This window comes from Ovis aries, chromosome 2 (genome assembly GCF_016772045.2).
Source record: "Ovis aries strain OAR_USU_Benz2616 breed Rambouillet chromosome 2, ARS-UI_Ramb_v3.0, whole genome shotgun sequence".
Classification (NCBI taxonomy): Eukaryota; Metazoa; Chordata; class Mammalia; order Artiodactyla; family Bovidae; genus Ovis; species Ovis aries.
This window is the reverse complement of record NC_056055.1, coordinates 21860110-21878220: the sequence shown is the minus strand read 5'-3', so window position 1 is coordinate 21878220 and position 18111 is coordinate 21860110. Positions and strand designations below refer to the sequence as shown.

General features: G+C 39.6%; 1 protein-coding gene and 1 long non-coding RNA gene across 5 annotated transcripts in view; one reads left to right on the top strand and one right to left on the bottom strand.

The window, feature by feature from the left end:
- LOC132659146 (uncharacterized) overlaps positions 1–18111 on the bottom strand; it is a 107447-nt gene that overhangs the window by 73337 nt on the left and 15999 nt on the right. The window lies entirely within an intron of this gene.
- Positions 1–18111, top strand: part of PLPPR1 (phospholipid phosphatase related 1) — a 289495-nt gene that overhangs the window by 259547 nt on the left and 11837 nt on the right. For all 4 annotated transcript variants that reach the window (XM_004004048.6, XM_042242955.2, XM_027964167.3 and 1 more), the window contains exon 5: positions 10552–10802. In XM_004004048.6, the coding sequence (XP_004004097.2) occupies positions 10552–10802 (251 nt within the window). The remainder of the gene's footprint in view (positions 1–10551; positions 10803–18111) is intronic.

Sequence of the window (18111 nt, the reverse complement as noted above, 5' to 3'; positions counted from 1 at the left end):
GTTTTATTAATACAAAGAATGAATAACAGAGTCAAATACATGTTTGAGTTTGTTAGAATTAGTGTTCTTATCTCTTTCTTCTGCCTTAAAATAACTTTATAATCAACTTATTTGAAATATTCCTGTTATAAAAACGATAGTCATTAATATATAAATCTCACAATGTACAAAATGTTTTTACAACTATTTGATGTGATTTTTCAATAATAACCCAGTGATTTAGGACTATTTAAAATAAATAAATAAATAAAACTAAATAAATAAAACCTCTCATATAAAGTAACTGAAGTTCAGATTATTTGATTTACATAAAATTTATTCTTTTGATTAAAACCATGACATCAAGACAAATAGCCTGCTGTCAGCTTTCATGTTTCTGTGACTTAATGAGGAAAGAGACCCCAGAATCTTTGTTCTGTGAGCCCCTGAAATTAACTATCTAAGGAACTGACAGATTCAGTCCTGTCAGAAACTTCCTTTCAAAACACAATATTTGATGTATGTAAATCAATTTGCACTAATGGTGTTGTTATACCAGAAAGAAAGTCAGATTCATTGCTAAAGTGATGAGAAAAGTGCCTCGTTCAGTGATGACGTGTCTTAGGTATTCTACCATCTTCGCGTTGGCAAATTGTTGGCTAAAAAATAGAGGAATTCTTTTTCTGAGTTGACAAGGCAAACATTTCATTGGGGAAATGCTCTAAATCCTTGCCTCTTAGTGCATGAGTGAGAACTAAAGTCCTTTTTTTCACAGCTTAATGCTTATGTATATATGTATTTTTTAAGTACATAAAAATATAAGCTTAGAGGGTTGTGACGGAGAAGGCAATGGCACCCCACTCCAGTACTCTTGCCTGGAAAATCCCATGGACGGAGGAGCCTGGTGGGCTGCAGTCTGTGGGGTCGCTAAGAGTCGGACACGACTGAGCGACTTCACTTTCACGCATTGGAGAAGGAAATGGCAACCCACTCCAGTGTTCTTGCCTAGAGAATCCCAGGGACAGGGGAGCCTGGTGGGCTGCCATCTGTGGGGTCGCACAGAGTCGGACACAACTGAAGTGACTTAGCAGCAACAGAGGGTTGTGAATAAGAGTCTGGATCTAGAGCCGTAAGTATTTAGTGTCTAATCCCAGCTCTTCTATTCCCATCACATGGGCTTCCCTGGTGGCTCAGGGGTAAAGAATTGGCCTGCCAGTGCAGGAGACCTGGGTTTGATCCCTGGGTCAGGAAGATCCCCTGGAGAAGGAAATGGCAACCCACTCCAGTATTGTTGCCTGGGAAATCCCTTGAACAGAGGGATAGCCCTGGCAGGCTATAGTCCATAGGGTCGCAAAAGTGTCAGACACAACTTAGAGACTAAAAACAAACCCAGCTGTTCTATCTACTAGCTGTATGAACTTGGTCAAATTAGTTGACCTCTCTGTGCCTCACTTTCCTCATCTGTAAAATGGAGATAATGGTGTCTACCTCAGAGAGCTGTGGTGGACTAATATTTCCAAGCACTTAGATTAATACTGACCACATTCTAAGCACCATGTATTAGCTATCTTGTTACCATCATTACCTAGTATCCATGGCAGTCTTATTTAAACGTCTGTCTCATCAGCTCAGTACACCTTGCAAGGAAATGAGATGAACATGGTAACTGCAGATAAAATATCTTCATTAGGAATTTTCCAGTTTGAATAAACCACGTTAAGGAGAAGAAAACATTTCACTGTCTCTCCTTTTTCTAAAGACATAATTGTTTCCTGAAGGAATGGTCTTCACAGCTGGATGACTTTCTCCACTGAGATTTTCCACTAGGGATCTCCACATGGCAACAGGAGAAGCAAAAAGAAACTCTGTTCATTTCTTTGTATCTTATATTCCACTTGCAATGGTGCTTTGATGAAAGATGCAATCTAGAATGAAGACCCAATGATTGCATCAGAATATATTGAGGAAAGTTGAACATAAGAATTCCTTAGAGGTCCCCTTTCCACTGTCAAAAAATGGTACTGGTGACCCCATTCCTCTTGCTTGTACCTGTGTGTAGGATAAGATTGCCATCAATTTTCCCACTAAAATAAAGGCCAGGAATTGATTTGAGGGGGTGTTTCCTTGTTTTTTTGAACACAATAGTGGGAAAACTACCACAAAAGATTCACAAAGCTGGTTAACTTCTCAAAGTGAGAAAATGTTCAAGCATTCTTAATCTCAAACAGTATGGATCATGTGTGTGCTAAGTCGCTTCAGTCGTGTCCAACTCTTTGGGACCCTGTGGAATGCAACCTTTCAGGGTCCTCTGTCCATGGGGATTCTCCAGGAAAGATACTGGACTTAGTTGCCATGCCCTCCTCCAGGGGATCTTCCCAACCCAGGGATTGAACCCATGTCTTTTACATCTCCTGCATTGGCAGACAGGTTCTTTACCACTAAGATCTCTTGAGAAGCCCTTTCATTACCTTGATTTGCTAGCATAGACAGAAGAGCCATTCTCTTTTAGAAATGTTTAATAAAAGGTTGAGAACATATATTGAGAAAGAACTAAGATCCCTTCCCCTTTTCAGAGAGCAGTATTACCACTCTAACCCAGATAGCTTGTTTTTATGTCTTTTCCACTATCCTTTCAAAATCCTCTGTGTTAGTTTCTCCACAAGAAAAACATGTAGGAGCCATGCTTTTATGTGTGCATGTGTTAATATTCAAACTGACAACCATCGCACCTTCTCAGAATCGGAAATGGGGCAATGTGTCTCAAAGATGTTCATGCCTACGTAAAACTGCCCAAGTGCATCATGACTTCCAGATTTCTTGTGCTTCATACACATCCACAGGAAGAAACCTCTCCTGCATATGTAGTGTGGATCTTCATACTCCAAATTAAGGATATTACCTCATTCTTGCTGTATTGAAAAGGGAGAGTGATTTGCTTTCCAAATTATGATTTACAAGTTTTCTGACTTCTGAGACACTTAGAAAGACCCAGTTTTTAATTCTAAGCAGTTAGCACTCTACTGGATTTTGTGGCCTTTATTAAAAAGAGAAATGATCCCTACCGCTTACATGCTAAGTGGTTTGATCTCAACCCCATGTTCAACAGAGTCAGGGATGTGAGACCCAACAGAAGTTAGACAATTTGGACAAGTTTTTATGCTCTTTTACTGTCTTCTCCTGTCAGTCTTCTCTGAAATCTCTTCTGCAGTTGATTCATTGATTCTACAAATGTCTATTAAGTGTTTACTGTGTGCCAGATTTGGTGCTAGGTACTTGGATACAGTATTGAGCAAAAAATAGATGTGTTCTCTGCTCTTTACAGCGTGCATATTATACAGTTCTAATGGGAGAGATGGACACTTTTGAATAATCACATAAAAGAGGTACAAAAAAAGAAGTATAATGGTATAATACTAGTCTAAAATAGTATTTTTACTCACTCACCTAGGGTCAGTTAATCTACAACAGAGAGGCAAGAATATACAATGGAGAAAAGACACTCTTCAATAAGTGGTACTGGGAAAGCTATACAGCTACATGTAAAAGAATGAAATTAGAACATTCTCTAATACCACGCACACAAATAAACTCAAAATGGATTAAAGTCCTAAATGTAACACCAGATACTATGAAACTCCTATAGGAAAACATAGGCAGAACATTTTCGATATACATTGCAGCAATACCTGTCTGGATAGAGGAAAACAAAAAACAGAAATGAATAAATGGTACCTAATAAACTTAAAAGCTTTTGCAAAGCAAAAGAAACCATAAACAAAATAAAAAGACAACCCACAGGTTGGGAGAAAATATTTGAAAATGAAGCAACTGATTAATGAAGCAAGGGATTAATCTCCAAAATATACAAATAGCTCATGTGGCTCTGTCAAAAATAAATTAAAAAGTGGGCAAAGGGGCTTCCCTGGTGGCTCACTGGTAAGGAATCCCCCTGCCAATGCAGGAGACATGGGTTTGATCCTAGTCTGGGAAGACCCCACATGCCATAAACCCATGCACCACAACTATTAAGCCTGTTTTCTAGAGCTTGGCAGCCACAGCTACTTAAGCTCTCATGCCCTAAAGTCTATGCTCTACAACAAAAGAAGCCACCTCAATGAGAAGCCTGACCACCGCAATTGGAGAGCAGCCTTCACTTTCCGCAGCTTAGAGAAAAGCTTATGTAGCAGCGAAGACCCAGCACAGCCAAAAAAAATTTTTAATTACTAATTTTTTAAAATTTAAATGTTTTAAAAACGGGCAAAGACCTAAGTGGATATTTCTCCAAAGAAGACACACAGAGGGCCAAAAAGCACATGAAAAGATGCTCAACATCACCAATTATCAGAGAAATACAAATAAAACTACAGTGAGGTATCGTCGCACATCAGTCAGAATAACCATCATCAAAAAGTCTACAAATAGTAAATGCTGGAGATGGTGTGGAGAAGAGGAAATGGTATGGAGTTTTCTTAAAAACCTGAAAATAGAGTTGCCATATAATCCAGCAATCTCACTCCTAGGCATATATCCAGAGGAAAATATAATTCAAAATGATACATGCACCCCAGTGTTCACAGTAGCAATATTCAGAATAACCAAGACACATGTGCTCAGTTACTCAGTTGTGTCTGAATCTTTGCAACCCCACGGACTGTAGCCCACCAGACTCCTTTGTCCGTGAGATATTTTCAAGCAAGAATACTGAAGTGGGTTGCCATTTCCTACTCTAAGACATGGAAGCAATCTAAACGTCCATCCCCGATGAAAGATGTGGTGCACATACACAATGGAATACTACTCAGCCACAGAAAAGAATGAAATAATGCCACCTTCAGCAGCGTGAATGGGTGTGCAGATATTACGCCAAGTGAAGTAAGCTAGATAACACAAATATCGTATGATATCACTTACATGTGAAGTTTAAAAAGAAAAAATGATACAAATGAACTTACTTACAAAACAGAAACAAACTCACATACTTATAAAATAAATTTATGGTCACCAAATGGGAACAGGAGAGAGAAATTAGGAGTTTGAGATTAACCTATACACACTACTATACATAAAGCAGATAACCAACAAGCTTCTACTGTATAGCACAGGGAACTATATTGTGTATTTTGTAATAACTTGTAAGGGAAAACGGAGAAGGCAATGGCACCCCACTCCAGTACACTTGCCTGGAAAATCCCATGGACGGAGGAGCCTGGTAGGCTGCCATCTATGGGGTCACAGAGTCGGACACGACTGAAGCGACTTAGCAGCAGCAGTAAGGGAAAAGAATCTGAAATATATATGTATAGCTGAATCACTTTGCTGTACACTTAAAATACAACATTGTATATAAAGTGTACTTCAAAAAAACTTTATAAACCCAAAAAATATGCTTTATATATAGCAGTTGTGAATTTGAGTAACTCAAATATGCAAACATTTCATAGTTTCTGTTTTAACTGAGATGCAATTCACAAACCACAAAATTCACCCTTTAAAGTGTTCAGTTTGATAGTTTTTAGTATATTCATGAAGTTGTACAACTACCAGCACTGTTTAATTCTAGAAAATTTCTTCATCCCTCCCAAAATACCAATACCTATTAGCAGTCACCCACTGTTTTTCCCTTCTCCCCAGACCCTGATGTTCACTATTCTACTCTCTGTCTTTGGAGTTGCCTATTTTAGGCATTTCACATAAATTAATCATACAAGGTAAAAAAAAATAAAAGTAGCATTTTCCCCAAGACCCCATGTGATATGTGATTATTTCTCCCTCTTCAGTCTTAGGTGGGGCAAGATCTATACATTCTGTTTTCCTCAACAGAAAGAAGGACAGAATGACTTGCTCTCGGTCCTGTCTCCAGAGCTTAAGCCTGAGAGCAGGTTGGCATGCACAGCCCTGAGTCCAGTTCCAAATTAGCAGGTTTCCACCTGGAGTTCCTCAGCTCCACTGAACTGGCATCTCCTCCTACCCTCAGTGCCATGACGATGCAGTCACGCAAAGCTATGGCACCCAGCACACGCTGCTGTCTACAGCATGCAGGTCTAAAGCTCTCAGAAGCAAGATGCCAGCGGCAGGGCCCCTGCCACTGCCTGCCTAGCTGTTGTCCCAGAGCGTGTCTCTAAAATACATTTAGCAGGACAAGGGGGAAAAGGAACTCGTCCCTGGCAAAGTCACAGAGCAGAACTCATCCAGTGGACTGACAGCATCCATGTTTTCTGAGCAATCTAAATCCTGGATCTCTGAGTAGGGGGCAGACAAGAGAAAAGAAATCTCCCTCAGTTTTCTCCCATGATGGATCTTCAGAGAGAAGCTCAGGTTTTTTTATGAGATAAAACTTTGTATATGTGCACATGTGAGAAAGGAAGAGAGACAGAAATCCTCACTGCTTATCCCTTTGAGCTGGCACTCTGAATGTCCATCTTTTTTCACTGTCATCATGTATATTTTAGTTGAGAAGTGTTCTGTTAGAGTCTGTCAGCAAAGTGCCATTTTAAGCTGCAAAATAGCACACTTGCAATTTAATATAGAATAATTGGCCTTCGGTTCAAAGGCTCCACCTCCGGTCACAGGTTCTTTGTGGCTAAAAGGAAATATTCCTTCCTTTGCTCACCCCATCAGCCCCTGCTAATTATTAGTCTGTGGTCTGGGTCTAGGCTTCCTAATGAAGGCCTCCTGTGTGTCTTTCTCAGCAGTGAGCAGTCTGGTTTCTTTATTTTGACCAGTTCTTTGTTTGGGAGGCAAAAATACATCCTGATAGGAGCCCTATTAGTACTCGCCAGCACACCAGTTACCTGCGGCCGAGAAGATCTTTGTCATGTGTGTTTCCTGCTTACGTCACTGCTTCCCCTACGACCTTCTCAGTTGAGTAAAAGGATGGAACCCTGAACTGATCCCATGACAAAAAGCGGGTCACAGAGTTTCACCTCTGTGTCCCCATTTACCAGTGACCAAAGATCCTAATTTGTCCAAAGAATCCAGGTAAAGCCCTGAGAGGGAGGAAAAAGGATTTTTAACACTTTCATCTTCCTCTTTCTTCATCCTTTGACTTGCCTGATGGGTGTCAGATTCTTTTAGTGATCCATGTTGTCAAAACAGGGACCACAGACCTCACCAACGATGCCAGTCTCTGTCCTGAAGCCAGGCTGCTTCTACCTCCTGGTTCTCTGAGCATTCTAATGCCCCTCACCCCTGATGGATGCACAAGTGCCCACCCCACTCTACACCAGAGTGTATGGGTCCTGTGAGGTACCGTAGAGCTCAACCAATTTGACCCTCATCCACCACTGCTAACACAGGCACCCACAGCTACACTACCATGGTAGGTGTGGAACTTCTCTGAAAGGTGTGCAGGGTTCCTGAGCTGCATCCTGGGAGGCACAGGACAGACTTCAGCTTGATTTTCAAAAAACATCCTGGAGGTTTCTCCTGCGCTGCCCCTGGGGTTTGACAGCCAGCATGGGCAGGGAAGAGGGCAGCCCCTTCACTCCTTCAGCCAGACTAGGTAAGTTTCTAGCTCCTCCTTGGGAGACAGGCTTCTCACATCTCCCCATTCCAGGGTTTATTATAGAAATTCAATGGTCTTGTCCTCCAGACCATGGCTCCTGGTTTTCCCATCCAATTCGTTTCAGAATTCCAAACAAAACAGTACATGCCTCAAGCATATAGCTCTGGCAAGCTAAGAGAGTTTTACTTTTAGACTTCTGTGTCTGCTGTAAATCCATTCAGAAATGTGATCAAGGACTTCCCTGGTGGTCCAGTTGCTAAGACTCAGTGCTCCTAATACAGGGGGCCCTATTTAGGGAATTAGATCTCACATGCCACAACCAAAGACCTCACATGCCACAACAGAGGCCTGGAGTAGCCAAATAAATAAATTGAAATATTTTTTTAAAAAAGAAGTGTGATTAGCTCCCCTGAAGCAAGGAATACTGTTGGGAGCAGAGCCATAAGCTAAGTATCAATAGAACCAGCTAGGGAGGGTCATAGGAATGAAAAATGTATCTGTTAAAATTTCAAAAAGACTATCACACTTAAAGAATTTTAGACACCAAGGTAGGACACTCCAAAAGGATCTCCTTCAAATCATATATTGCGGTACAGGAGGCCATAAACAGTGTTCTGCCTGACTTTAAGGACAAAAGCAACACTTTTTAGCTTCTGAGCCTTGTAATACACACACAAGAAGCTCAGGATTAACAGAGGAACGCCTGGAACGCCTTACAAAAGCCCTGTATGATCTGACATTGTCTGTGAATCACCAGGGTAGGCTCCACCGCACTTTGTTGGCATGGCCTGTGCCAGGCAGGTGGAGTCCTGGGGCTGCCCTTCAGAAGCTACATCAAATACACCAGAATGAGATGTTTGGAAAGCAAATGCTTGTTAAGCCATCAGGAAAAGCAGACATAATCCAGGGGAGGCTAAGGGACAAAGGGAAAGCAACTTTCAGCAACAGTATCACACGACAACAAAGCAGAAATTTGCCCATCACAGACCCACAGACCTGGCATTTCAGATACTCATCTGAGGAACCTAGAATTCCTCAGAAATGTCTCAGAAAGAATTCACCCTAATTGGAAGCACTCCAACAAATAAAATGCCAGGGGAAAATGCTGTCACTTTTCTCTTTTCAAATCATGAATTATCCTCGTTTCCTGGAAAAGTATGTCTAGAAAACGAGGATAATTGAAAAAGCTAGAGACCTGGTCTCTGAGAATCTTACTTGAAGATATAAAAAGACTAGCCAGACTTCCAGAACCTGGGAGTGAAAGGAATGATCAATGAATGCTTAGTCTCAGAGGTCAGGTCCTAGGAGTGTCAGTCAGCTCAAGCTATTAAAAGAGCCAGTTCTCATTGTGATAAAGCACATCCTGGCAAAGCCACAGAAAAGAAAATTGTAAGAATCAGTAAGTCAAAATGGAAACCAGATGAAGGTTTCAGCCAAACTCGTCTTCACTTCTGATCTAATGGATTGACTTTTGGGTGCTGAAATTAATACAATTTGCAGATTCAAGACATTGAATATGGAAGTCAAAATTGGATAGAAATTTAATCAAAAACTATAGCAGATCCTTGAAATGTACAAGGATTAATGCTGCCTCTCACTCTTGCCAGTTCCTCCCACAGCTGAGTTGCACTGGCAAAGTCTTCTTTATCTCTTCAAGCAACCTGCGTATACCTTGGCTCTGTACAGCTGCTCTTGATACATTTAACAGATACTCTATAGATGTATGCATAACCTTTGAAAGAATCCACAGTGCAACTTCCTATAAGGAATTCACATTTTTGTTCAAGCTAGTCAGGGGCAATCCTATATTCCTGTGGAAGTTACCAGAGAACAGATAAAATCCAGGAAGTATAGCCTACCCACAGGATTCTTAGCCAAACAGGTCAAGTCAGCATGGTAGGTAAAATGATGCCTTTCTCACCCCAAAATGTTTACGCCCTAATCCCTAGAAACTGTGGGCCATGTTACCTTACATGACAAGCAGGAATGTACATGTGTGATTAGATTAAGGATTTTTAGATTATCCTGGATTATTCAGGTGGACACAATGTAACCAATGTAACGTTATAAGAGAAGCAAGATAGTGAGTCAGGGAAGGAGACGTGACAACGGCAGTAGAGCTCTTGTGATGCGATTGCTAGAATCGGGGGCATAAGTCAAGGAATGAAGGGGAGAATCTGGGAAAGCAAGGAATAAGCTCTATTCTGGAGCTTCCAGAAAGAACACAGCTCTGCCGACACTTTGATGTTGGCCCAGTGAAACCTATTTTGGACTTCTGATCTCCGGAACTGTAAAAGGATGCATTCGTGGTAGTTTAACCACTCAGCTGGTAATTCGATACAGTCAACAACATTCTCATTTTCTGTTTCCAACATCAAATGAAGCATTCAATTCAATGAGGGTTTCTTGAGCGATCTTTTTCTTTCTTTGAAGGACAACTCCTAACATATTCATTCTCTCTCACCTGCCATGATAACTCCTTCAAGGAGTACTCGCATCTCCAACAGGACCAGGGAGAAGATATATTCTATAGAAGGCAAGAGAACCAACGTTGAGTAACTATTGAGTTGGCCAAAATGTTCGCGCGTGTTTTTTCTGTAACACCTTTCAAACTCTTTGGCCAACCCAATACTTAATGCCAGGCACCCTAGGGGTTACTTTGCACGTCTTATTTTATCTTTCCAACTCTTTTCTGAGGTATCATTCCCTGCAACCATGCTTGATAAGGGTACTAAGATTCAAAGAAGATAGCTTACACTGTAAACAAGTCACCAAAGGAGTGCCTAGAGCCCAGCTCTATGACTCCAAAATTCAAATCCTCCTATGAGAACATGCTGCTTCTACTTTATTGACCAAAACAGAAAAGCACTACCAGCAGCGTGACTGCATCAGTTTGGAAGAAACAGTGGTTCAGGAAGCAGGAAAGAGAAAGGTGAGGGCACAGTTTGACTCCAGGGAGGACCTTTCTGATAGGTTGTCATGGGCTTGCACTACTGTTTTTCTCTCAGGGACAAAAACCAATCTATGGTGGATGTCACTATTCCTAATTATTTTAAATCTCCTCATAGGAGTATTTGCTTTTGGGCTTTTTGCTACTGACATTTTTGTAAATGCCGGACAAGTGGTCACAGGGCACCTGACCCCGTACTTCCTGACGGTGTGCAAGCCCAACTACACCAGTACAGACTGCCGGGCACACCACCAGTTCATCAACAACAGGGACATCTGCACCGGGGACCTGGAAGTGATAGAGAAGGCGCGGAGGTCCTTTCCCTCCAAACACGCCGCTCTGAGCATTTACTCCGCCCTGTATGCCACGGTGAGTATGACCTGAGAGGAGTTTGGGTTGTGATGGGTGTCTTTGCTATCCTCATCCCCCATTCTTTCATTACAGTCACTTCTGGTGGCTTCTGAAGTCATGTTACAATGTGTTTCTCTTCCATTATATCATGCTGTTGCCCCCACCCTCAATACCCCAGTGTAAGACCCCAATGCCAGAGGATGTTAATTCTGGCATGACTGTTGATGATCACTTAGTCATATCCTCCCATTTTACAGATACAGAAACTGATGCCCAGATAATTGTTAAGAGTACACAGTCAGAGCAGAGGCCCAGGCTACTGGCATTGGACACGGGGTTCTGTCACTGCCCAGAATAGCACTCTGCGCCAAAGCTCTGGTTGGTTCCAGAATGCACATATTCCTCACGCTTGTCTGTAGATTGTAGATGTAGGCCTTATGCAAATGCCTGCCCAAAGCAACGCGCAATACCAGATGAAGACAGGGTTTTCCTCTGCTCCTCCTAACACTCTTCAACACTTTGCCAGGACAGATGGGCAATCCTGCAAGACCCTCAAAATCCGACAGTTCACTTCTCACTATTCTCTAGATCATAAAATCTCTTGACTGCCCCCACTGGGGTATAATAGTCTAAACTTTTTGGTCTCATCAAAGAGAAAGTGCAAACGTGTGTCTAACATCTTAAAATAGAAGAAATGGTGTCCATCCATTTTTCCTGCTCTTTAATTCTGCCCACTTTGGAAATGACCTAGGGCTTCCCAGGCACTAGTGGTAAAGAACCCACCTGCCACTGTAGAAGACATAAGTGATACGGGTTCAATCCCTCGGCCGGGAAGCTTCCCTGGAAGAGGGCATGGCAACCCACTCCAGTATTCTTGCCTGGAGAATCCCGTGGACAGAGGAGCCTGGTGGGCTAAAGTCTATAGGGTCGCAAAGAGTCAGACATGAATGAAGTGCCTGAGCACGCATGGAAATGACATCATTTCACCTTTGCCTGACCTTTGCTTCTTTAGAACCTAGAGTGTAGAAGTAGACGAATCAATGCAAACATTCCACTGATATGTGTATTTACCTGTGGATGAGTGACTATAGGCTAAAAACATCCCTTTTCCTTCAACTTACTTTATATTTAGGGTACAACTAGTCTAGAGATTCTTGGGTGAAAGGTGAGGTAAGGAGAAGGCAGAGCAAAGACCCCTTTCAAGCTATGCAGTCTTCCTAGAAACTCCCAGAGTGCCTTCACCCCAGCCCCCGGGGAGCACGTTCCCCTCCAATGACAGTAACCACACTGCCCACTGCGTCTGCTTCTGATGGAAACGTGTCCATGCCATCGTCCCAGACCCTGGCCTAAATTCAGGGAGGAGTTAAGGTGACTGACTACAGGTCTGGTCCATTTAGTGTAGTTTATTTTATTTTTTTTTTAGTTTTTTATTTTCTAAATTTTAAAATCTTTAATTCTTACATGCATTCCCAAACATGAATCCCCCTCCCACCTCCCTCCCCACAACATCTCTCTGGGTCATCCCTATGCACCAGCCCCAAGCATGCTGCACCCTACGTCAGACATGGACTGGCGATTCAATTCTTACATGATAGTATACATGTTAGAATTCCCATTCTCCCAAATCATCCCACCCTCTCCCTCTCCCTCTGAGTCCAAAAGTCCGTTATACACATCTATGTCTTTTTTCCTGTCTTGCATACAGGGTCATCATTGCCATCTTCCTAAATTCCATATATATGTGTTAGTATACTGTATTGCTGTTTTTCTTTCTGGCTTACTTCACTCTGTATAATCGGCTCCAGTTTCATCCATCTCATCAGAACAGATTCAAATGAATTCTTTTTAACGGCTGAGTAATACTCCATTGTGTATATGTACCACAGCTTTCTTATCCATTCATCTGCTGATGGACATCTAGGTTGTTTCCATGTCCTGGCTATTATAAACAGTGCGGCGATGAACATTGGGGTACATGTGTCTCTTTCAATTCTGGTTTCCTCGGTGTGTATGCCCAGCAGTGGGATTGCTGGGTCATAAGGTAGTTCTATTTGCAATTTTTTAAGGAATCTCCACACTGTTCTCCATAGTGGCTGTACTAGTTTGCATTCCCACTAACAGTGTAGGAGGGTTCCCTTTTCTCCACACCCTCTCCAGCATTTATTGCTTGCAGATTTTTGGATCACAGCCATTCTGACTGGTGTGAAGTGGTACCTCATTGTGGTTTTGATTTGCATCTCTCTAATAATGAGTGATGTTGAGCATCTTTTCATGTGTTTGTTAGCCATCCGTATGTCTTCTTTGGAGAAATGTCTATTTAGTTCTTTGGCCCATTTTTTGATAGGGTCGTTTATTTTTCTGGAATTGAGCTGCATAAGTTGCTTGTATATTTTTGAGATTAGTTGTTTGTCAGTTGCTTCATTTGCTATTATTTTCTCCCATTCAGAAGGCTGTCTTTTCACCTTGCTTATATTTTCCTTTGTTGTGCAGAAGCTTTTAATTTTAATTAGATCCCATTTGTTTATTTTTGCTTTTATTTCCAGAATTCTGGGAGGTGGATCATAGAGGATCCTGGTGTGATGTATGTCGGAGAGTGTTTTGCCTATGTTCTCCTCTAGGAGTTTTATAGTTTCTGATCTTACATTTAGATCTTTAATCCATTTTGAGTTTATTTTTGTGTGCGGTGTTAGAAAGTGATCTAGTTTCATTCTTTTACAAGTGGTTGACCAGTTTTCCCAGCACCACTTGTTAAAGAGATTGTCTTTACTCCATTGTATATTCTTGCCTCCTTTGTCAAAGATAAGGTGTCCATATGTGTGTGGACTTATCTCTGGGCTTTCTATTTTGTTCCATTGATCTATATGTCTGTCTTTGTGCCAGTACCATACTGTCTTGATGACTGTGGCTTTGTAGTAGAGCCTGAAGTCAGGCAAGTTGATTCCTCCAGTTCCATTCTTCTTTCTCAAGATTGTGTTGGCTATTCCGAGGTTTTTTTGTATTTCCATACAAATCTTGAAATTATTTGTTCTAGTTCTGTGAAAAATGTGGCTGGTAGCTTGATAGGGATTGCATTGAATTTGTAAATTGCTTTGGGTAGTATACTCATTTTCACTATATTGATTCTTCCGATCCATGAACATGGTATATTTCTCCATCTATTACTGTCCTCTTTGATTTCTTTCATCAGTGTTTTATAGTTTTCTATATATAGGTCTTTAGTTTCTTTAGGTAGATATACTCCTAAGTATTTTATTCTTTTCGTTGCAATGGTGAATGGAATTGTTTCCTTAATTTCTTTTCTACTTTCTCATTATTCGTGTATAGGAATGCAAGGGATTTCTGTGTGTTGATTTTATATCCTGCAACTTTACTATATTCATTGATTAGCTCTAGTAATTTTCTGGTGGAGTCTTTAGGGTTTTCCATGTAGAGGATCATGTCATCTGCAAACAGTGAGAGTTTTACTTCTTTTCCAATTTGGATTCCTTTTATTTCTTTTTCTGCTCTGATTGCTGTGGCCAAAACTTCCAGAACTATGTTGAATAGTAGCGGTGAAAGTGGACACCCTTGTCTTGTTCCTGACTTTAGGGGAAATGCTTTCAATTTTTCACCATTGAGGATAATGTTCGCTGTGGGTTTGTCATAGATAGCTTTTATTATGTTGAGGTATGTTCCTTCTATTCCTGCTTTCTGGAGAGTTTTTATCATAAATGGATGTTGAATTTTGTCAAAGGCCTTCTCTGCATCTATTGAGATAATCATATGGTTTTTATTTTTCAATTTGTTAATGTGGTGAATTACATTGATTGATTTGCGGATATTGAAGAATCCTTGCATCCCTGGGATAAAGCCCACTTGGTCATGGTGTATGATCTTTTTAATGTGTTGTTGGATTCTGATTGCTAGAATTTTGTTGAGGATTTTTGCATCTATGTTCATCAGTGATATTGGCCTGTAGTTTTCTTTTTTGTGACATCTTTGTCAGGTTTTGGTATTAGGGTGATGGTGGCCTCATAGAATGAGTTTGGAAGTTTACCTTCCTCTGCAATTTTCTGGAAGAGTTTGAGGAGGATAGGTGTTAGCTCTTCTCGAAATTTTTGGTAGAATTCAGCTGTGAAGCTGTCTGGACTTGGGCTTTTGTTTGCTGGAAGATTTCTGATTACCATTTCAATTTCCGTGCTTGTGATGGGTCTGTTAAGATTTTCTATTTCTTCCTGGTTCAGTTTTGGAAAATTGTACTTTTCTAAGAATTTGTCCATTTCTTCCACGTTGTCCATTTTATTGGCATACAACTGCTGATAGTAGTCTCTTATGATCCTTTGTATTTCTGTGTTGTCTGTTGTGATCTCTCCATTTTCATTTCTAATTTTATTGATTTGATTTTTCTCTCTTTGCTTCTTGATGAGTCTGGCTAATGGTTTGTCAATTTTATTTATCCTTTCAAAGAACCAGCTTTTGGCTTTGTTGATTTTTGCTATGGTCTCTTTTGTTTCTTTTGCATTTATTTCTGCCCTAATTTTTAGGATTTCTTTCCTTCTACTAACCTGGGGTTCTCCAACTCTTCCTTTTCTAGTTGCTTTAGTTGTAGAGTTAGGTTATTTATTTGACTTTTTTCTTGTTTCTTGAGGTATGCCTGTATTGCTATGAACTTTCCTCTTAGCACTGCTTTTATAGTGTCCCACAGGTTTTGGGTTGTTGTGTTTTCATTTTCATTCGTTTCTATGCCTATTTTGATTTCTTTTTTGATTTCTTCTGTGATTTGTTGGTTATTCAGAAGTGTGTTGTTCAACCTCCATATGTTGGAATTTTTAATAGTTTTTCTCCTGTAATTGAGATCTAATCTTAATGCATTATGGTCCGAAAAGATGCTTGGAATGATTTCGATTTTTTTGAATTTATCAAGTTTAGATTTATGGCCCAGGATGTGATCTATCCTGGAGAAGTTTCCATGAGCACTTGAAAAAAAGGTGAAATTCATTGTTTTGGGGTGAAATGTCCTCTAGATATCAATTAGGTCTAACTGATCTAATGTATCATTTAAAGTTTGCGTTTCTTTGTTAATTTTCTGTTTAGTTGATCTGTCCATAGGTGTGAGTGGGGTATTAAAGTCTCCCACTATTATTGTGTTATTGTTGATTTCTCCTTTCATACTTGTTAGCATTTGTCTTACATAGTACGGTGCTCCTATATTGGGTGCATATATATTTATAATTGTTATATCTTCTTCATGGATTGTTCCTTTGATCATTATGTAGTGGCCTTCTTTGTCTCTTTTCACAGCCTTTGTTTTAAAGTCTATTTTATCAGATATGAGTATTGCCACTCCTGCTTTCTTTTGGTCTCTATTTGCATGGTATATCTTTTTCCAGCCCTTCACTTTCAGTCTGTATGTGTCCCTTGTTTTGAGGTGGGTCTCTTGTAAGCAGCATATAGAGGGGTCTTGTTTTTGTATCCATTCGGCCAGTCTTTGTCTTTTGGTTGGGACGTTCAACCCATTTAGTGTAGTTTAAAAGAAATTCCTTCATATTCTCTTTAGAACAATGGTTCTTTTTTGTCCATTTTATAAAATCACATCCATAGGACCACTTTGCAAAACCTATTTCTTTTAGATTTACTCTTTAATGAATACATGACAAAAATGATTTCAGCTACCCCCACAGTAAGGAAACATGAATGTAAATAATACAGAAGCCTTGATTTACAAACAAACCAGTTTAGCTCAGTGAAGTTTCTTGACTCACTTTTACCCCACCCACCAAAAAAAAAAAAAATCTATGTCAGGCATTTTTTTAAACAAGGTCTTTTCAGGCATTTGGCATAATTTCCAGCTTTCAAAATATTGTATCAATTTGTATCCTAGATTATCTAGAACTTATCTAGAACCTAAGTTATATGAAACAATGTACTCTTGCACCTTTTCCTATATTTTTGTCAGACTTAAGTCATTGTTATATGAAATCAATTTTTACAACACCATTACAAAAACAAACCTGTTACTCATCCTAAGCTACTGTCTCATCAAGTGAAATATAAATTTCTCTTGAGAAGAAAGAAGTATAGTCATCTCACTCAGAATATATGCTGGTAGAGCACATGTTTTCAAGGATTCAGATATAATCCAATTCAAATCATGCCCCACAGACAGACTATAATCAGATAAACCCTGATACAGGATTCCAATTATGTAAACATCTTCTGAGCCCCTATTATGTGTGCTTTCAGAAATTACTTAACAAGGATTTCCTAACTACTAGTTAATACTGTGAAGAATACTAATGAACCATAGGCCCATGTTTTCATAGTTTGTAATTTTATAAGATTTATAAAGCTATAATTTAAACATAAAACACTAAAATTAAATATATATATATATATATATATATATATAATTTAACCCATTATTGACTGGGGGATTTTTGCAAAAACCAACACCTGTGGCTAGTGATTTTTATTTTGGCCAGCCAAAAATTAATTTTTATTTCATTAAGACTTTATGGGTTACTGCATTTAATAATTATACTTGACACACCTGTAACGTCTTCTCCAGCACCTTGAGTTTTATCACTTTCCATATCAGAATTGATCACTAAGGTTTTTTTGTCTTTTTGTTGGTCAAATATTCACATTGTCTGAATCAGAACTATATTCTGAAGAACTATCATCTTCTGACACATTAGTATATATGCCACTTAGACAATCAGATAAAGTATCTGCATAAAATTCTCCACTTAAAATTTCAAGATGTATCATTTATGAAAATTTTACAGCAATAAACTTGCATTTATAATATATACAGCATTGTAACAAAATTTGAACGGAGGAAAATGTGAATGATAATTATAATTATCATAACATGATAAATATCATTAGTCATAATAACTATAGTAAGTTGTGTAATGAACTCTATCAATTTTAAGCCCTAACTATGCCTCTGGTCAATTCATTCAGTACCAAAAGATATATTAATACGTCTTTGGTCAATAATGTGCTAAACAACATTTCCTACTCAGCCTCAGAATGGTGTGATGATATGCTCTAGTTTATATAACTCTGATCTAACCACAGTTTTGTAGGGTATGTGTTACATATAATAAAGAAAATCGCATCTTCCTGTATTCACACCAGTGCTGAAGGATCATCCTACGAAATTAAGTTTCCACTAAAACATTTTTAAATGCATCTATTTGAACTTATATGTGCTCAGGCCATACAAGCACACTATACTGCAACTTGAGTATTGGCATACTATTTTTCTGAGTCACAAACTCATTTAGCACACTTGTTAAGGTTTCCCTGGTGGTTCAGATGGTAAAGAATCTGTCTGCAA